Raw genomic sequence first — 16,043 nt, 5'->3', positions numbered from 1 at the left:
CTAAAATGTTGAGAAGAAAACAGACGAATTAATTAACGACACAGTTTATAAAAAAACAAACATCTTGGTGCCCTATTATTCAAACTTTCAAATTATTAAATGACTTATTCATCAAAGCAATACATACATGAATTTAACAAACAATGTAATCAAAGTAAAGTAGTGCAAGAATGTTTAGACACATCTTGTTCATGCTAATCCAAGTCCTCCAATGCTGCACAAATCTGAGGTTTTTCTCACATCTTCTGTGTTTCTAAGTGTCCTTTTTCCTTGATCAAGTTGTGGATTAATGGTATGAAACCAAAGATTGTATTCACAAAAACCCTCCTACTACATGATTTGAGATGAAAAGCAACAAAATCTCTCTCTCTCTCTTCCAAAAGAACAAAAAGCAACAAAATTTCTCCCCATGGAGTTTTGCAAGGATACATTTTCTGTTTCTAACAATCTGTGGCCTCATTACACTTGAAACAATTCTGCAAACCAAATCATGTTCTTTTCTACCACCATGCTTGGCAGCAGTGTTTACAAATCAAAAACAAAGCCCATCTTCATTCCACTTGAGAAGTTCCGCAAGAGAATAGAATTACACATGGGAATATATGTCAACAAAGGTACTACTCACCCGGCCATTGCCTTCCGGCTTAACAACAGGTGCGTAACATGTTATTTCACAGAAAAAATAGGATAATAAGAATTCCATAATACACAGTACCATGAGATAGTTTTACCAATAAAGAATCACCTGGCATTCACAGCTCCACCTCTCCCATAGCACGTGGACAGCAGGGGCCACCAGGGAGAGAAAATCAAGGCCACATCATCAATCACAAGCATGCCGCGGAACATCCGGATCCTTGGAAGCCTCCAGCCACCACTACCACCCTTACATCAGTCCTTCATAAACTTGTGAGCTTAAATACACAGAGTAACAGATAGGAGACTACTTCTCAAGGGAATCAATAGAGCCCTCCCTCCCACAGCAGAATCTTCATGGCATGCCAACCACATCCTAATCGCATTGCAAACCACAGACTTCTAAGTTGGGACCTTGCTGCTTCGGTAGAAATGGGTTGACCCTCACCCACAGGAGAGAGAAGATGGAAGCTAGAAGAATAGACCATACAACTACAATAGTGGGTGTCCTGTTTTGCCGCCCCATTAGACCCTTCAAAAATGGATATAAGTGCATGATCACCCAGATGGAAAAGAAGAGTTTCCCAAACAGAGGGCCCCATGACTGGTATCCATTGTTGATTGCATCAGAGATACCCGCAACTATGCCAACCATGTTTATAACAAGTAGTGTGGTGGGGGGGATCAAAAGAGTGGTCCATTTGAATGCATAGAGCTCTCCGAATGAGTCGTTCTCATCTGTGGCCTTTGATGTCACTGTGAAGCTTGTGTCAATACCTGCCAAGACCTTCAACAAACCCTGGAACAAGGCAAAAAGGTGTGCTGAAACACCTCCAATGACCCAGAATTGCTCGTTTCTCCACCACTCATCAATGCCTACACCACTCCATCGCATTTCTAGAATACCGGTTGTGAAAATAGAGAGAAAGAGGGCGATGAACCAAAGGCTTGCAAAGCTGCTAATCTGAAAACATATGACATCAAGTCCAAGAAAACTCAAAGTTAAAACAGCAGATACAACACTCACATAGCCAGAGACTAGATTGTGAAGCCAGAGACAGAAGTGTACCGTTGGGACAATGAACTTCCCAGTGAGTAAGCAGATTGCAGGAAGTGTACAGTAGGCAAGAAGGGGTATGGATGTCAACGGGTAGACAATGGTATTGATGTATGCGAATCTCTCTAGCCATTTCAAGCCCCCACCATAGCCATACCAGATCGGACAATGCCGACTAAACAGAATCTCTACAGACCCCAGAGCCCACCGAAGCACTTGATTAAGACGGTCTGAGAGATTGATTGGAGCAGACCCTTTGAAAGCAGGTCTCTTCGGCATACAGTAAATAGATCTCCAACCACGTACATGCATCTTGAAACCCGTGAGAATATCTTCTGTCACCGAACCGTAGATCCAACCAACCTGTTGCACAACAATGTCAAAACCCTCAGTACTTCCTTCTCCTGAGACACTCTGGACTAAACAACAATTTTTTTCAGACTGGGAACAGCTAACCTCCTTTCCCCACTCAGTTTTGTCTTCATAACCACAACTGATCACATGTATGGCTTCTTTCAAGAGAGAAGCAGGACTCGCATTGTCAGGGACGCCACCATTCTCAAGAAAGGTTGACGCAACAAAGACAGGTGACTGCCCAAATTTCTTCTCAAAATTCTTCTGAGACATCAGAGAGGTCTTCTCACTGTCAAAGCCTGTAACAGTCAGCTTAGTCAGTGGCTCTGAGAAACTACTTAAAACCCATTCATAGCATCAGCTGTGTATCGGACCACTCACCCTCGACTCCCTCCTCAATGTCCTCCAAGTTCTTGAAGATCGGAGTAGTTGACTCGCCCTTTTTTTTGAACCACCTCCTCTTCTTTTCAGTTTTAGGCTTGGGCTTGGATTTCTTGCCTTTCTTTCGGGCCCCACAACACCAGCTTGCACAGCAATTGCAAGTCCTTGCTTGTGTCTTCTGCTTCTTGGGGGCATCATATGCATACAATGCTTGCCTTCTGAAAACACAACCTGTGCCAACATAGACAGGACCCTGGATCCCATCCAAACCTTTCAAGTTGATCTGCACAGAAGACAAGTTCCCAGAAATTAGCCATCAAGAAAGGATGTGCCCACCTCACGTTGGCATGCAAGGCAAGTGGCAAGTACAATAATGAGCATGATTGTCGACGTGTAAAGGTGCATACATCAAAGAAAACTGTGTTGTTGTTGGCATAACGATCGTGCCTATCGATGCCATCGAATCTTTGAGGGAACTGCACATAGCAAACCCTCTTTCCAAGAAGTGGATCCATCATGAAACACATGGCCTCTCGAAGTGCCTTGCTGTTATTGATATAATGGTCACAATCCAAGTTCAGTATGTAAGGAGCATTTGACAGGACTGCAGATACCCGAATCTGCAAGAGACACACCATACACTGTATTATAAAAAAGCCCAATGGAGCATCCTGAAGCACACTCCACTCTCGACAGAAGATTTATACCAAGGCATTCATGGCACCAGCTTTCTTGTGATGGTTGAAACCAGGCCTTTTCTCTCTAGAAACATACACCAGACGGGGAAGAGCATTTCCGTCTGTATCACGACCTCCAGTCTGTCCCAAGAAGACCTGCACAGGAATAGATAAGAATTGTCAAGCTGACAGCGATCATGTTACAACAGAGCCATGACATAAGGTTGCGAGTGATTTCTTGGATTTCTTTTCACCTGAATCATTCCTGGATGATCCCGAACATTGTTCCCAGGCCATGGAGTCCCATCTTGCATCGTCCATCCATCCTCAGGGACTTTATGGGCTTTTGAAACTAGAGAATTCATTCTAACCTTGTACTCTTCATACTCCCTCTGCAAGTTACCAGCATCAAAGCGACATCACCTACATGAACACCTGACAACCTGCAAAGGTGCATCCTGAACTCCTCTTACCTTCATTGCCCTGCGTTCCCTTACAAATGAAGGGTGAACCTTGTCCTTCAGGTAATCAATCTTCTGGGCAAAGTAGAACTCTGGGGCACGAGGTTCAATACTGAACTTCTTGCAAAAAGGTACCCAGCTTCTGGCAAATTCTGATGTCTCTGACAAAGCCTCAAAGGTTAGCATGGCTGCTCCGTCGTCAGATACATAGCACGTCACCTTGTCTACAGGGTAGTCAGCAGCTAAAATGGACAAGACTGTGTTGGCTGTAACCAGGGGGGGCTCCTTCATTGGATCCACAGTACTAACAAAGAGATCTACGGCTGCCAGTTGAGAGGGTAAGCCTTCTTTCTCATACCTGACAATTGGAAGCAAAAAACGCATATGTACCAATGTATTCCAGCAATGCCAACATAAACCCATTCAAGAAGGGAGGAGAGGGGAGGGGGGAAGCTAGAAAGGCCTGTGAGAATTCCTTGTAGAGCCAGAATTACCTCAAAGAGAGTCGATCCAAGTAAGTCTCCCGAGTGATTGGAAGCCACTTTGGGAACTGATCTAGAATCCAAGAGAGAGCAAACCAGATCTCACAGATGACAGATACGAGCCAGAGGGCAAAAGCATCCGGAACAGGGTTCAGAACCCGATAACGAAGAAAGAGGGCCAGCACTGCAAGACGAATCACAATGATCATGCGGTATGGATTGATCCGGGCAGATGGGATGGGAATCTTTCGGGATAAAGGCTGCCTTGCCTCATCCATCCTGACCAAACATAGAAATAACAAACCATTACTTGCAATGCATTGCTGAAGCTATATGCAACAACCAGTAGCATGATGTAGTATGAAAAGAAATGCAGGAATGTCAATCACAAAAGCATGCACAATGGAGAAAAAAAACAACCAGATACACATATAGGTTAGACTGCAGGGAAAATGCTGCCAGTAAAGACTTACACAGGAAGATCAGGATCATCAAAATCATCATCCCCTCCTTTGCCTCCAGCCAAAGCCTGCCTTCCGTCGGTTCTTATCACCTGCAACTTCTCTTGCCTGCTCTTCCAGCTTTCCATTCTGTCTTTCCAAGTGACACTCCCAAAGCCATATGCTGCCAAATCTTTGCTGGGATCCAATGGTCTTGGATTAACTGGAAACAACACGTGCAACAAGGTGAACATGGTCCATTGCAACTACTGACACAAGCTGTACATGAATTGGCATTGAAAATAGCAGTACCTGGAAAATTGGATTCTAGGTATGGAAGGGGATGAATTCTTTTCCCACCTCCTCCCATTGAAGGTGGCACCACCAGGGCATGATGTTCAGGAGGAATACCTAGCGGGTCTTCAGCAGTCTAGAATTGAGGCAATAACACAAAAAAGTTATAACCATATAGCAGCTAACCCTCTAAGGCTAGTCACAGAATGTTCTCCACCAGTGGGACAGGCAGGGAATTGGATAGGCAATGTTGCCCATTCCCCCCAATTATCTGGTGGAGATGTTATGTAACCAGCCTAAACTTAGATGGTGTGTTAATATGATAGAATTAGAAACTTCATGTACAGGAAACAGAAGGCTTACTTCTGACCCATTCGTTAAAAGAGGAACCGATGGAGGCATCGTCTGCATCCTGTGAGGCATGTCATGGTCACTAGCGCGCCCATAGCTCATGTGCCCTTGGAGCATGGCCTCTGCTATGTGTTGTCTGTCCTGCTTTCCATAATGGGCATACTCAAATTCATTCTCAAGGTCATCCACATCCTCTTCCTCTTCATCACCTTCCACTCTTGCACTTCCTGGCATAGCAGCACACCAGTAGAGATAAAAGATAGTCAGCATGAAAACATATTACAGCTTCTAATGCCTGAGATGGCAAATTAAGCCACTTCCTTGCAGATAAAGCAAGGCTCGGCTTGCTGGATCTCTTACCATGGGGACCAATTACGAGAGAGAACATGCAGAACACATACCTCTAAGTCTCTTATATCTTGTCTTGCATTGAGGACAGGACTGGTTGCCATCTTTGCGCTCATATTCATAACAAGATCGGCATACAGGAAAGGCGCACTCATTGCAAGCAACAAAGAGCTCCCCATCCAATGTAAGCCCAACATCGTCTCCACAAATATGACAGACATGGTCACTCAAGCGAGCAAGAGGTTTAGGCTGCAAAACAACACAATGTCAGCAAGGAAGAGGCATGGCAGCAAGCCAAGGAGAGCATCCCCCTATCCAGAGATCTTTTTACTGACAGTTTCTAGGTGAAGCATTCCTTAGAATTGCATGAATGGCCTTCTGAACCATCCATACTGCCCACATTGTGATGAAATGGAGGCACAATACAACAATTCAACACTACGAGCTCTTCCTTACCCCTGCATTTTCCGATCCAATGACCACCAGTTCATTTCTGTTGTGAGATCCTGCAACCAACCCTGCATTGGCCTCCATAGCTTGGAGCTGGAGGGAGGTCCACACGCAGAGCTAGGAAAACTCTCTCAGAGAGAGGGCTTGATAGGAAGGGGAACGAAGGTAGGGCGGGTGTCGAGATCAGGCATGTCTTGAAAGGCAGCAGCTCACCTTACGCCAAAGCCAGAGGAAGGTAAAGCACGACAGTAACAGCAAAAGGAGAGCATCACCTGCGTAGGCCAACCATCACTACTGTATGGGTGGGGTTTGGAAGAAAAGGGGATATATATATCTCTTTAATCCTTCTCTCTCTCTCTCTCTCTCTCTCTCTCTCTCCCTCTTTCTCTCTCTCTCTAACACACACACACATATACAGAGTCCAGACTCTCTCTCTCTCTCTCTCTCTACAAAAATGTACATGCATTAAGGAGGGAGCAGGTAAGAGGAGGACGACAAACCCACACAGCAAAGCAGTAGCAAAGGGGGTGTCGGTGGGTGACTTCAATCAATGGGGCCCTGCAACGGAAGGTAAAGCAAGCTTGTCGAATGGTGGGCACGCCCGTGCCCGCTGGCGTACTGCTAAATTGATAAGGACCGCCCGCGGGACGCCCGGGAAGCTCGAAATTGCGATGTCCGGAAATCTCAAAAATTAGCCTAGAATAATAATATCATTAAACAGTCATTTTGTACTGATCCCAACGGCAACGGCGACACGTCACCCACCCGCTGAATAGACAGCTTTTCACACGTCATACCGTCCAAGTCAGAAAGAGCCAGAGACACGTCATCTCACCATGCTGAAATGGCAAAGTATCAATCCTACACGTCATCTTTGCATACATCATCCAGGCTGCCACGTTACTATCTACTAGCCTCACACGTCACCACAGTTTCTAGACAGCAACACGTCACCTGCCAAATTTTCTTTTTTATACCCGCAGCGCTTGACACGTTGACACATCACTTGCAAACATGTGAATGTGACACGTCATCTGTAATTTCATTGTTGAGACGGTCTTGTAAAGTTTTGCCCCACCACGGTTAGCTCGTCTCTCTCTCTCTCCAGGAATCCACGAAGGAAGATAATGTTGCCCTTCCACATCGCTACAACAAATTGCCAAATGTTTTGGGCTCGTGTCTAATTGAGTTTGAATACTCTCTCTCCTCGGGCGTGTAGTCGAGCTAGTCGGGTCTCATTATGGGGACCCGAGTTCAATGCCTGTGAGATACACAACAGGGGCTGCTTGTGTGACCGATGGATTATTCCACCTTCCCAACACAAGAAGACTCTCTCTCTCTCTCTCTCTCTCTCTTTCTCTCTCTCTCTCTCTCTCTCTCTCTCTCTCTCTCTCTCTCTCTCTCTCTCTCTCCGTGTGTGTGTGTGCGCGCACGCGCGCCACTCATCATCAAAAACATTTCTCTCATCTTTAAATAGAGAACTCTCTCTCTCTCTCTCTCTCTCTCTCTCATGTGTGTGTTTGTGTGTGTGTGTGTGTGTGTGTGTGTGCCACTCATCATCTAAAACATTTCTCTCATCGTTAAATAGAGCTCTCTCTCTCTCTCTCTCTCTCTCTCTCTCTCTCTCTCTCTCTCTCTCTCTCTCTCACACACACACACACACACACACCTTCCTTTAAATGGAAGCAGGCAACTCTTCTACCCGAGTTCTAAATAGAGATTCTCCGTTCCATGGTAACCCTTAAAATGATATCTATAAAAATGCTAGAGTGCTTTCACAATCATAGATGCACCAATCAAATAGTAACACTTCAAAGCTCACATCGACCCCACGTCCCAAAGATTAATAAATTGGCTTTCATTTCAAGTAGAACTTTCACTTTTGGACCCTCACAATGTACAAGCTAAAGGTTTGAGTGTACAAGCTAAAGGTTTGAGTTTCTTTAAACCTTGGAAACAACAAGTCATGGTTGATATTCATGCCATCCTAGAAGTACTTTCCCATTGAAAGAAGATGCACTAATTCTAGCAACACGTAGCTTGTTAGTAACAGTCCTTCCCCATTGAAAGACAAATTCATTCCGTTGGCAAGTGTTAAGTCACGGAGGTAGGAGAGCAATCTGCATGACAATGTCTACACACATGGCATTCACCTATGCATGGGGTTTCATTTTTTGGTATTGTGAAGGTTCTTCCATGCAATGATTTTCACATAGATTTTGGGCTGTGATTTTTAAAATCTCAACAATTGCATCTAAAATTTTTATTTCCTCTTTTCGTAAAAATTGAGATCTTTAATGGGGCATAGCCCCTGCCATCCTTGTCATACACCTAGACTCTTAATTCCAGCATCTAAGCACATCTAACACATTCATAAGACCTGACTCTAAAACAAAATCCTCAAAATATTCAAAGCTATTGGCTCCACCAACTAACACTCAACACGATGTGAACAACCAATCAAAAGAGTGGAATCATAAATGTACTTATCCAAGTCATCATACCAATTCAAACTCTAGAATTCTAAGTTCTAAATTTGCATCATGATGGCATGCTTCTTACAAACATGTGGCCTTCCATAAGCTTAAGACATAGCATTTAGCTCTTCCTATAGGAGGACATGTGACATGTGTACAATATTTTTACAAATCTTTGCAAAACACCAGCATAAAATGGTTGGGAATGGCTCTAAGGCTAGTCATTCCTGAATATGAAACAAACTTGGTTTTGTGTTGCCCATTTTGACCAAGAATGTCTAGGTGAAGGCCACTCCCTACTTTTTCCCAAGAGTTTGGGAAGATATAGCAAAAGAGCAATCTCTAGCCAGTGGGGAAGATATAGCGACTTAATGTTTCGTTTACTTTTAAAATTGGAATCTCATTTATAATCTTGGGTTCCAAATTATTTAAATTTGAGAGTTTTTAGTTATAAATATCTTCAAAGTTCTAAAAAATGAAATAGAATTCCCTTCTTAGAAACTTAAGCTTTATCACCATTTGGGAAGACACCCTTTCTTGCATGCTGCTCCCCACCTCCATCCTATGTGTGATGTGGACTTCACGATGAAATTTTCCCTTTAGACCTCTATTTACCCCTAATTTGTATGCCTTTTATTAGATTTTGTCAAATTACCATGACTATTTGCACATGTTTCACTACAAATTATCATGATGGTGGCCTTTTATATAGTGATTACATAACACACATGTAGTAGTATTGACATCTACCAATAAAGATGGAGATGGGAAAAGACTTTAGCAACCTACTTCTCACAAGAAGCTCAAAAGCAACAACTACTTCCTTTCCTCTTCCAATAAGGAGAGGCTCTAAGCTAAGTGCTACAACTTTTCTCCAAGAAGGTGCTTCAAAACTTTACCATAAGCATCCCCTTGATCCACCACACCCTATTCCTTTTTTATTTGAAATTACCCTCTCCTATTCTCCATGGCTTCCAGGCATGAATATTGGTGCAAGCCTCGATGACAAATGTGGTCCCATATACATAACTAATAAGATCTTTGAATTTGGAATTCAAAATTACTACTAGCACTAGATGTCATGACACTCACATGAGATTTCCTCATTAAATCCATAATTCAATGAAGATTCTTGAAGAAAGATGGCTGTTCATACTAAAACGGAGATTTTACTTGTGAGATTGTCTCATTCATTGAATCATTCATGACAATTCTTATTGTCAACTTGGCTCAACAACTTTCAAAAATAAAATCTCGTCTTGATAAAGCAATGGTCTCAAACTCACTTTAATCTACTAAAATTGTATAGCTTACGTCTTTTAAAACAAATAGCATGTCCAAGTTTCAAATAATGATACAAGAAGTTCATAACATCTTTTTAAACTCATCTTTCACAACTATTAGTTCATGTTCCCAAAAGAATCTCTTAAAAGTAATATGCCCAAAAAATTTAATAAAAATAAAAATTAAATGATTAAATCAATTTGAAGGGAAAGATATTGACAGGTACCTAAAGCAAGGCTGAGAACTATGGGCCACTCCCAATCACTAAGCAGGTGCATCTTTTAATATATATTACATTTATAATCTATGGATTGGGTGCATAAATCACATTGTACTCAAAATGGAGGTATTTGGGCCCACATCCTATGTAGATGTTGGTAATTATGACATGAAACAAGGTGAAAATAGTTGTTAATGTGATTTAACATCAAATGAATCTACTCTTACCCTGTACAATGTCAACTTTTTGTAGGAATTGATTGAGTGGGACTTTAGGGTATAAACACCTCACTTTTAACCCCAAAGAAAAAACTTCAAAATTCAAGGTTAAGTATGATGGGATCTTTAGACAAAAAAAATGAATTAGGTCCATGAATAAGAGAGAGGAAGGCCTTAGTGGTTAAGAAACTTTTGTAGGTAATTGTGTATACATTTCAAAAATTATGTATAGGCCCACAAATAATAACTTATTTGTGTCGGCACACAAATAAGTTAATTCAAAGATTAGAACCCCCTAGAAAATTGTAAAATTATGCTCATGAAAAAGTAGTCAATGTCTTTTTTTAAAGGAGGCAGCAAAAGTAAAATTAATATTAAATGTTTCTCAATGTATATCCTTATTTTAAACAAAGAGGCATGGTAAAGTTGAAGGCACTACATTTTATCAGTGAATAAAGTACATATTAAACTTTTTCGTACATTAAATATCCTCTTAGTGCGTGAAATTTACATGAACATAACCCTAAACATTTTCATGCATTGAAAATCTTTCTTAGTGCATAAAATTTACATGAACATAACCCTAATATTTTTTGTTTATTTGTTCTCTAAAATAAATATTATGAATTTTATCTAACATCTTCTATATCAGTCTCTTAATTTTCACTCTCATCCTATTGTTTGCTTTATTTGAAACCTTGAAGGCCTTAAAGGATAATATGATGATATTAACATGTTGTCAAGTGTAGAACTTTAGCATATATAGACAATGTATCTTGATTTCAAAATATTTTATTGTTAGAATTTCTAATGTGTATGTGAGAAAAATAGTTCTCCATAAGGGTGATTATAGTTTACCACTTTAGGACACACAAAAGTGGAAATATTTAAAAGAGATGTTCTTTGTCATTTTTAGGTTGCAATGTTTCAAACTAATTCAAATAAGGTTCTTATCTCTCTAGTGAGAGGTGCTAAATAAATCTAGCACTAGGGGAAATAGGTCCTTGCATTCTCTTAAAGAATGGAACAATGATTTGCGATCTTAAAATTAATGTGAAAAACCAAGCAAAAAGAAAGGCATTCGTCTTTATCAAGTCAAATATGAATATTATTGCAACTTGACTTGAAAGGTAGGGTCAATATTATAATACACTTTACAAAAATCATAATTCCATGAAATCTAAATGTAGTCACTAGTAAGTGAGGTTTTGTGTGTATATAGAAACACTTCTCGTATATCAATGTGAGTCATGATTAAACTCATAGCATATAATATACATGCACATGTGTTACTATGCATGAGTGCATGCATAGATTTGTAAAGGTGTGACAACAGCTCAAAAACAAATTGAAGGATTTGGACAATCTACAAAAAAGTCATTAATATATTGATTGGGAAAAAAGAGCAATAGATTTCAAAATCCATTTGTATGTAATGTTAAAACTGCACAAGCTTTATAATAGCAAAAGTCTTACTTCTCTTCAATGCTTGAACATGATTTTTTTTATAGCCAATATTCAATATAAGAACCAACTTTATAATAGCAAAAGTCTTACTTCTCTTCAATGCTTAAACATGAATTTTTGAACTAATATCAATATAAGAACCAACTTTATATCATAAAGATAGTATATGATACATGTGAACCCAATTTTATACCCTAACAATCAAGAAAATACAACAACCACACATACAATACGTAAAGAATGGGCAATTAGGGCTGTGTAGTCCCCTTCCCCTAAGCCAATGCAATGCAACTTCTTAATGATGGGATCCATGGGAGTGAATACAACCCCATATTGCCAATTAGGGCTGTGTAGTCCCCTTCCCCTAAGCCATTGCAACTTCTTAATGATGGGATCCATGGGAGTGAATACACCCCCATATTGCCAATTTACCCTTTATAGGTCCATGCACGCACCACACTCATGCATATGGAATAATTACTTACAAGGAGCAAACCTTGTCCATTTTTCCCTCATGTAAGTTTTTCCATCCAACCTTCCTTAATATTCGGTTTTGTACAAGGAGAGAAGTTCCAAAATCGAGCTTCGCCGATAGCATATTCACGTTAAAATGCCATGTGGAGGTGAGGCATCCATTGTACTTGGGAATTCTACCAGTCTACTCTAGAGTCTCCTAGAACAAATATTGGCACTATCAATCTAATGTTCTTATAAGTCCATTCACAAAAACCACACAAATGCATGTGGGATAATCCCTCATAAGGAGCAAATCATAGATGTTCATTTTCTTACACAAATCGCCCAAAACACTTTTAATAGATTAGGTGAAACCACATGAAAATTGGTGTTTAGATCAACTTAATTATTCTTCTATAATTTAGAAATTTTTATGATAATGATTAGCACTAAGCTAGATCTAATTTCAATTATTTAAGATAGCACAAGAGTTCCATAAGCCTTAGCAATAATAGGCTTGAAAACCAAAATTGAGATATTGTCAACTTAAGTAAGACAAAGCATCCTTTCCTATAGACTTTATAAGAGGGCTCAATATATAGAGCTAGGAAGAGTGATCACTAAAGATCTAGAGCCAAGACCAATCTAATAGTAGGAGATTTATAGTTGAAATTTTAAAAAATAGAGAGGCCATGTGTGGGTATGGAGTTTACATTCAACTTCATTGGATACCAAATTTAGGAGCAATAGAGAAAAAAAGCCTAATGTTTTTAGTCAAAGCATCCTAGGAACTTGGACTTCTAAGTCACCCTTGCATACTATTAAAGTCATTGTTCATGAAATGTAACTTCTTAGTCATTGTGCGCTTTTGCCGCACAGGTCGTAGCTGGGGACTTGCCGGACACCGTATGCGAGCCACGAATGGCTGCAAGCATACAACCAGGGAAGGAAGCTCAAACAGAATGCCAAAGGGTGTGTCACTCACCGCTCAACCGCCGCCTTGAAGGATTCCCGCGTCGCAGCCGTGAAGAAGGAGCCGCCGTCGCCGCTCTACCGCCTCTCCGCCGCCGTGCCGCTACACAGTGCTCGATCGCTCTCTCACTCTCTCTCTCTCTCTCTCTCTCTCTCTCTCACGCAGGAGAAGGAAACCAAAGAGATAAGGCAAGAGCACTCTTGTATTCACAACACATGAGAATGAGGATTTTAGGGTTACATTTGACTCTTATAGGTGACTTGGCCGTTCACACTTGGGCACCCATACATGGCCGGCCGACCCTAACCCTTATCCTACTGATATCGAAGGTGCGCCTCTCATCGGCGATCACCCAATCCCTTTATCCTTAACATATGGTGCCGACAAGCCCGGCCCATGACTCAGAATATTTAAATTAATGACTTAAAACATAGTACGTCTCAATGTCCGCCATGGGTTAACATGCCCCCCTTCCTGATGTAGATTCCGTCCTCGGAAGCTATGGTATGGTAAGCTCGAGAGGGTTGTTGTGGTAGACCGTCTGCAAAACAGGGAAGTAGAGTGAAGGTATGCTGGAATTCAAAAGATATAAGGTGTATAAATTCAAGCATGTTAGACCACAATGGATGTTGCTATGTAACTTAGTTTAAGGGTCACATGAATGAGCTAGTGTAGCAAATTAACAGGAGTTTAAAATTATTGAAAGTAAATCAAGAGTAAGCAAGGTGTCAAAGGTTAATCAAGGTTTATAACTGGCCTAAGTCAAGGAAAATAACCAAGCTTAATAAATAAACAGATGACCACACTGTGTCTACTCTAAGAACAAGTTAATACCACAAGCCTAGGGACACAAGAAACATCAGAGTTACAGGAGCTTTTTGCCTTTATTTTTTTTATGCACGTGATATTTTTACACTCAATGGCGACCTTCCTAAGGCAAAACTAACATCGATCCTGGTACCATGTTTAACACAAGGCATTATCCAGGAATCTATTAGCTCACTTTAGGCAAGGCTACCCCCTACCAACCAAGGCATCGGTCTGGAGTAGAATACTCCTCGCCTACCAAGTATTAATAAGGCGATAGGCCAACATTAAAGCACATCATAGACTTGTATTGCCATTTATTGTAGGCTTTTTTTTTTAATCTAATTCTTTTGATCTTCGCTCCTGAACTATAATTTGTCTTGCATCCTTTCGACAAAGGGGTAATAGCTATGTCCTAGAGGTCAACACACACATGGCCAGGTGTCAAACATTAAGATGGTTGGACCCTAGACCTAAGACAATCGTATTCCAAGGTTAACTAAAGACGTCATGCTGCCTATGAATATTTCCAATAAAGTTAAGCTCATTAATGATTTACACTAGCATGCAAGCAACTTCAAAAACTAAGTAGTACATTGACAATTTCCATGTGGTCATGCCTTATAGTTTATGAAATTAATTGAACAGTAAAAATGAAAGAGAGTGGGTATGGAAGAATTACACCTGTAATTGGAGATCTCCTTGATTTGACGAGACAGCTTGCAATTTGATGTAGATATATTTTGATGAACGTTGCGGCAGTCTCAGGACTTGAAAGCGAACCCACCTCAAACTTTTTAACCTGTACAATCAACTAACAAGCACTATACCTCGAGAGGCACATCAGTGTGAAAAATTAAAGACTCGTTTTAAGGAATCCAAACTAGAAAAAACTTGAAAACACTAACCTACCTACCAGTCACCACACTACTACTGAGGAGACGGTAAGAGGATGTTGTAGAGTCCTGGCTCTAGCCCTAAGGCTAAGCCTCTATCCGCATCATCCAAACAAATAAAGTCAATCTCAGTAGTGCCATGAGTTTCATCCGTCCATCCATCATTGTCAGATATTTCCTTTTCATTTTCCCATCCACATAAACTCATAAAAAATGTAACCATGCGAGGATAGTCATCTTGTGGAAAAGGAAAGCATTGGGCTATCGGGGATATTTCCTCTACGGAGTAAGGGTCAGTCATGGTCAATAGGCGAATTAGCCATTCTAATTCCTCAACATTTTCCTCTCTGGCTAGTACGTCTATATGATCCCATTCAGTTTCAATAACAGGATAGCACATGTGAAATATTTGAGAAAGGTATAGATGATACCTCTCACCAAAGGTAGGAGTGGATGAAGTGTATGATGATCGTGCATCTGCCATATCTGCAAACACAGATATAGCATCAGTAGGTTTATGATAGGTCAATCTAGTTCTTGATTGTATACGGATATTTGTCCTCTTTTTGTGCTCTTGCTCTTTTTACTATTTTTTGTTTTTCTTTTCTTTGTTTTTTTTTTAAATGTATGAAGCTATATATATACATCCCCTTGAATTTGGCAATTACATGGTCAGGGGAGAAGGTTAAGGAGGAAGCCTTAGAATGTCGAGCGTGAGTACATGCTCCCCCTTTCCTTGGGTAGATCATATTATCTGCAATGATGTTGCAGCCTCTTGGAACCAATTTGTCCAGCGGGTCATAGGTTGTGATGTGGGCAGATAGCTTTTTATGACCCTTGTGGCCACATCCAATTGTAGAGATGGTAGTGTACGCTCCCATTGACGAATGGAGGAAATGGTTTCCGACGATACTATTACAAGGGGAGACGTAGACTCATCGGTAATTTGTTGGGTGTTGACAAGAGTAGGTGTAGAGCATGTAGAAACTTCTATATGAGTGTGTGCCTGGCATGAGGAGCTAGAAGCTTCATGTGGCTCCCCCTTCCTGAGCTAGGTGGTAATGATCGATATCGTTTGGGAATCCAAACTAACTCTGGAAGAAGTGGTGCGGAGCACTCTATTACCTTTCCCTTACCACGATCTTGAATTGTCGTTGGGGTGGCAACAATTGGTTTGCAAGGTGTCACAGGTGATGTAGAGGGATTTAGCTTATGTTTAGGGACCCAAATCTGGTCATTCCCCTCGTAGTACCCTTGGGCTACTAATAATTTTTTAGGGATCCATCGCGATGTTACATTGCCCTTTCTCGGGTG

The 16,043-nt window shown here is 41.0% G+C and overlaps 1 protein-coding gene across 1 annotated transcript; it reads right to left on the bottom strand.

Moving 5' to 3' along the window:
- Positions 1-430: 430 nt before the first annotated feature.
- Positions 431-7,324, bottom strand: LOC147639256 (putative cellulose synthase A catalytic subunit 5 [UDP-forming]). The gene is made up of 15 exons (XM_086788971.1): positions 6,436-7,324; positions 5,938-6,203; positions 5,535-5,730; positions 5,146-5,360; positions 4,801-4,918; positions 4,522-4,711; positions 4,061-4,327; positions 3,579-3,924; positions 3,360-3,497; positions 3,136-3,261; positions 2,836-3,048; positions 2,429-2,711; positions 2,150-2,346; positions 1,706-2,056; positions 431-1,600 (listed from the first exon to the last, which is right to left on the bottom strand). Exons 2-15 carry the CDS (start codon positions 6,013-6,015, stop codon positions 1,013-1,015), a joined length of 3,306 nt encoding a protein of 1,101 aa, XP_086645097.1. The 5' UTR covers positions 6,016-6,203; positions 6,436-7,324; the 3' UTR covers positions 431-1,012.
- Positions 7,325-16,043: the final 8,719 nt, after the last annotated feature.

This window comes from Cibotium barometz, chromosome 4, assembly GCF_041138505.1.
Source record: "Cibotium barometz isolate CiBa-2024 chromosome 4, ASM4113850v1, whole genome shotgun sequence".
In the NCBI taxonomy this organism is placed as follows: Eukaryota; Viridiplantae; Streptophyta; class Polypodiopsida; order Cyatheales; family Cibotiaceae; genus Cibotium; species Cibotium barometz.
The sequence above is the reverse complement of the archived record's forward strand: the minus strand, read 5'-3'. Positions and strand labels throughout refer to the sequence as shown.

Bases quoted from the DNA above. Each gene is read 5' to 3' on its own strand.
- LOC147639256 (XM_086788971.1), bottom strand. From the start codon at position 6,015: ATGGAGGCCAATGCAGGGTTGGTTGCAGGATCTCACAACAGAAATGAA. The intron at 3,262-3,359 runs GTGAAAAGAAAT...ATTCCTGTGCAG, and splicing joins ATCATCCAGGAATGATTCAG to GTCTTCTTGGGACAGACTGG. The intron at 2,057-2,149 runs GTTAGCTGTTCC...GTTGTGCAACAG, and splicing joins AAACTGAGTGGGGAAAGGAG to GTTGGTTGGATCTACGGTTC.